This window comes from Cannabis sativa, chromosome 2 (genome assembly GCF_029168945.1).
Source record: "Cannabis sativa cultivar Pink pepper isolate KNU-18-1 chromosome 2, ASM2916894v1, whole genome shotgun sequence".
Lineage (NCBI taxonomy): Eukaryota > Viridiplantae > Streptophyta > Magnoliopsida > Rosales > Cannabaceae > Cannabis > Cannabis sativa.
Window position 1 is genome coordinate 40,983,948 of NC_083602.1, and position 4,909 is coordinate 40,988,856.

The 4,909-nt window shown below is 32.7% G+C and overlaps 1 protein-coding gene across 1 annotated transcript; it reads right to left on the bottom strand.

The window, feature by feature from the left end:
* Nucleotides 1-607: 607 nt before the first annotated feature.
* LOC115720288 (zinc finger BED domain-containing protein RICESLEEPER 2-like) lies at nucleotides 608-2,023 on the bottom strand. Its single transcript, XM_061109355.1, has 3 exons — nucleotides 1,689-2,023; nucleotides 1,413-1,595; nucleotides 608-1,313 (listed from the first exon to the last, which is right to left on the bottom strand). Exons 1-3 carry the CDS (start codon nucleotides 2,021-2,023, stop codon nucleotides 608-610), a joined length of 1,224 nt encoding a protein of 407 aa, XP_060965338.1.
* Nucleotides 2,024-4,909: the final 2,886 nt, after the last annotated feature.

Consider the following 4,909-nt stretch of genomic DNA (forward strand, 5'->3'; position numbering starts at 1 on the left):
AAAAGAAAAATAAATAATAAGAGTAATTTATAATAAGTATACCTAGTTTCTCGTCCCATAACCAATCTTGAGTACATACTAATGCCCCCAACATATTCGGGTGAAGCCTATTACGACAAGGAGTCGCATGTCCTCCACTAGTACTAAAAGCAGACTCAGAAGCTACTGCAGATGCTGGGATAGCCAAAACATCTCTAGCAACTAATTGTAATGTTGGATACTTAAGACCATTTGTCTTCCACCAAGCTAAAATGTCAAACTCTCCACTCCTAGGCAAAACTGCTTCTTCCAAGTAGAACTCTAACTCAGACTTGAAAGTATCCACCTTAGAAGTACTACTAACGAACAAGTCATAACCAGCTAAAGGATCCACACATCCATCACTATCCCCACCAACTCCAAAAGCATTGGATAAAGGATCAATAAGATTTTCTTTTCCATCATTTGGTTTATATTCTTTCACCAAATCATAGCACAACATTCTAATTCGTTCAACTTTATTTTGATAATCACCAACATAAAGTTTAGGAAAGTAATACTCAATTAATTTCATCTTAAACCTTGGATCCAAAACAGTTGCTATGGCTAATATGCCATGAATGGAAGTCTAATACTGCTCAAATTTATCCATCATATTTGATGCCATTATCCTAATCTCATCATATGAAGACTTAAGGCACTCCTTAAGCAACAACCAAATATCACAAATCTTAGAGAAGAATAGATTAGTAGTAGGATATTTGGTCCCAGAAAACATCTCAGTGACATGGTAAAAGAACTTCAATTTCTCACACATAACTTTTGCCAAAAGCCAATCTCGCTCACTAGGTTCCCTTTTGTAATTTTTCTCAGTGTGTATTAAGCGACTAAACACATCTTTATAAACAATGGCACTAGTTAGCATCAAATAAGTAGAATTCCACCTTGTCTTACAATCAAGCACTAACTTTTTATTGCTTGCACATGATAATCCTTTCTTAGCCTCTTCAAACTTTTCAACTCTTTTTGGAGTACCAATCCAAAAAACTACACTCTCACATATAGTTTCTATGGCACATTGAATCGCTCCTAATCCTTGTTGAACAATCAAGTTCAAGATATGAGCAGAACATTTCATATGAACTAATTCACCTTTCATTAGTAAAGAAGCATTTTTCAATTTTTCTTTCATTTGATCCATCATAGCAATATTCACAGTACAATTATCTAAAGTAAGAGTAGACAACTTACGTTCAAGAGACCATTCAACTAAACACTCCATCAATACTTTTGCTAATAGCTTAGCAGTATGAGGGGCAGTCACATATATAAACCTGAATGCATATAATAAAAAGTAATTAATTAGCACACACTCACATTAAATAATAAATATACACATAAAGTACAAAATATTAAACAAATTACCTTATTACCTAATAATTCGATTGTGCAAATTCCATGAATCATCAATATAATGTGCAGTCACCACCATATACCCTCTCTTTTGATTATTTGATATCCACATGTCATTTGTGATTGCAACTCTACTACAATTGTCAGTAATTGAGTTCTTTGTCTTGGTCTTCTCATTCTCATATATCTTCAATATATCCCTCCTAATAGTACTTCAAGATACATTCTTAAAAAATGGCTGAAGAGAGTTGACAAAATCTCTAAATCCATGATGTTCAACCATATTGAGTGGATACTCATGTAAAATAATCATTTTAGCAAGTTTGTGTCTTGAACACTCTTGATCAAAGTTGTGAGCAGCAAGTGAAGTACTTCCATCCTTCTTCTTACGAGGATTTAAGATTGATTGTTTTATATCTCGATGCTTCCTAAGAGGACATATGTTGAAATGATCACGCAAATGTGTTGTTCTATTTTTGCTTGATCCTCCTAATTTTTTTTGACAATAGTTGCAAACAGCTTTGTCAACTTCATTAATTTTTTGCTTCTTAAAATGATTCCAGACAAAGAGAGTCAGTTTTCTCTTCGTTTCATTTTTCTCGCTATCAACATTTGATTTGGTTGCTGTCATTGGTTCATCATTTTTTGGAGATGAAGGAATTGATGAATCAAGGTCAATAGGTCCTGTGGGTATTTATTACTCCTTCATTTTGTCCATATGTTGATGGAGTTTCTTCTTTTGAACTTCCAATGTCAGTCATTTTTTCCTATAATAAATCCAAAGTATACACTTTTAAATATATAAACTATAATATTTATTATGAAAACTAAAAAAGATATATATTTATGTTCACATACACTATATTATTTATATATAGAGATACTCATATTATTATTATCATTACTAAAGTTATTATATATATATATAAATTTAGTTTCCTATTTTTATTTTGTATACATTTGAGTCAAATAAAATTATCAAGAAAATAAACTAACTTAGCAAATAGTGCAAATAAAAGTAGACAAAACAGTAAAATCAAGAACTACAAAAAAAAACTGTAGAGCAACAAAATAATAATAATAATAATAATAATAAATACTGAAAGCAACAAAATAAAATAAACTAAAATACCCTAATAAAATATCATGTTTTGTATATTTACATTTATCAAGTTTTGTATATCATTATCTACTCTATAATATTATTTTATTAAAAAAAGTTATTTGATAGCAATATGATATCTCTAGTAAATTATGTGTATATCATGTTTTGTATTTATACACGTATGCAATTTTATAGGCTCATTTAGTCAAAAGATATCTCTCTTTGACTTATTTTCATTCACAAAATACAAAACCTATATGAATATACATAAAAATTCATTCTTCTTATGTATGAAACTATGTAGTTCATGCACACACATATAAGATAAATAGTAATTATATATAAATAAATAAATAAATAAATTCTTTTTTAAGTATATAATTTATCAATGACTATATTGATTATTGAGCATCCTATATTGACCATAAAAGATAAAAAAAATACTCTCTTTTTATCATTAAATAATATACATAAACAGAGTACCTTATAATACAATAATAGTAATAGTTTAATGCTTACCATTCCAACCAATGAATAATCTTCTTTGTCTACTCCTCCTTACTGATGCAGCCACAAGTTGTTGAGGAATATAACCCTTCCTAGTATATATTAAAGACTCACGATGAAGGCTCACAGTCACAATTCACAAGTTATGAACATGTTGCAGTTTTATAGAAAAAATATGAGATTGGTCTGGAAACTAAAGAGATTGAAGAGAGTAGAGAAACCTAGAAAGGCATATATTACATATATATGGAACAATTATTTAGGATTAATCTTAATACTTAATACTCTTCAAAGACTTTTCATATTCATATGAAACAGCTAGCAATTAGCAATATCAATAGCATAATTAGTGGTGCTAGTGCCTATCCATATTCTATAACAGCTACAACATTTAATATATATAGGAAATAGTGTAATTTGAATTAATACGTTAATGTTTTTAAACCAGAAATTTACTCCATTAATTGATATTATCAAAAAATTAGCATAATTATAATTGATATTATATGTATAGAAACAGAGTTAATATAATTCCTAATACTATATATATACATAATCGGGGACTAAATGGGGTGGGTAGTACTATCCCCGACTCCGCCACGTCTCCAAATCGGGTAAAGAATATTAGCCCCGCCCTCGCCCCGATCCCCGCCAAGCCGGAGAATCCCCACCCCATTAGGGGCGGATCCCCGCGGGTCCCCATCCCCGTGGAGCTTTTGTGCATCCCTACGAATGACACAATAAGTGATAAAAATACTTTTGTTTCTTTATTGATATTTAAATAATAGACATTACATTGAAATAAAGTTTATTTAGGGCATAAAACCCAACAAACTCCCACTTGCACTAATATAAAACAATCTATACATTTCAATAAATCCTAAATTCTGACGGTGCTTTTCAAATGCAGTTCCTGCCAAGACTTTGGTGAATGGATCAGTTAGGTTGTCCTCTATGTCCATTTTTTCCACCAGTACATCCCCTCTTGCCACATACTCTCTGATGATGTGATATTTCCTTTCTATATGCTTGCTTCTCTTGTGGCTTCGAGGCTCTTTACTGTTGGCTATGGCTCCAGTGTTATCACAAAGCAAAACTAGTGGTTTTTCCATTCCAGGGACGACACCAAGTCCTGTGAAGAACTGTCTAAGCCAGACAAGTTCTTTTGCAGCCTCTGCAACAGCTATGTATTCTGCCTCCATAGTAGAGTCTGAAATTGCGGTTTGTTTAGCACTTCTCCAAACCATTGCTCCACCCCCAAGAGTAAACACCATCCCAGATGTAGATTTCCTGTCATCAAGACATGCCTGGGAATCTGAATCGGTATAGCCTACGGGATTTAAAGCACCACCCTTGTAGACTAACACGAATTGCCTTGTACTCTTCAAATACTTCAAGATATGCTAAACAGCATTCCAATGTTCCTGTCCTGGATTTGTCTGATACCTGCTCACAATTGCCACTGCATAACAGATGTCAGACCTAGTGCATAATATTGCATACATTAGACTTCCAACTGCTGAAGCATAAGGAACCCTTCTCATGTCCTCTATCTCTTGAGGATTAGTAGGACACTGTTCCTTAGATAGACAGATACCAAATCTAGAAGGCATAGTTGCCCCTTTGGTGTTGGTCATTGAGAATCTCTCTAAAACCTTATCTATGTAAGTTGTTTGAGAGAGAGAAAGGGATATGTTCTTCCGGTTTCTGGTAATCTGAATACCGAGAACATAGGCAGCTTCACCCAAATCCTTCATTTTGAATTGAGTATCTAGCCATTCCTTGATGTCAGTCATTTTCTTGATATTGTTGCCAATAATCAAAATGTCGTCAACATAAAGGACCAGGAATACTACCACTTGGTTTTCCTAGAGTTTGTAAACACAAGGTTCATTTTCATTCTGA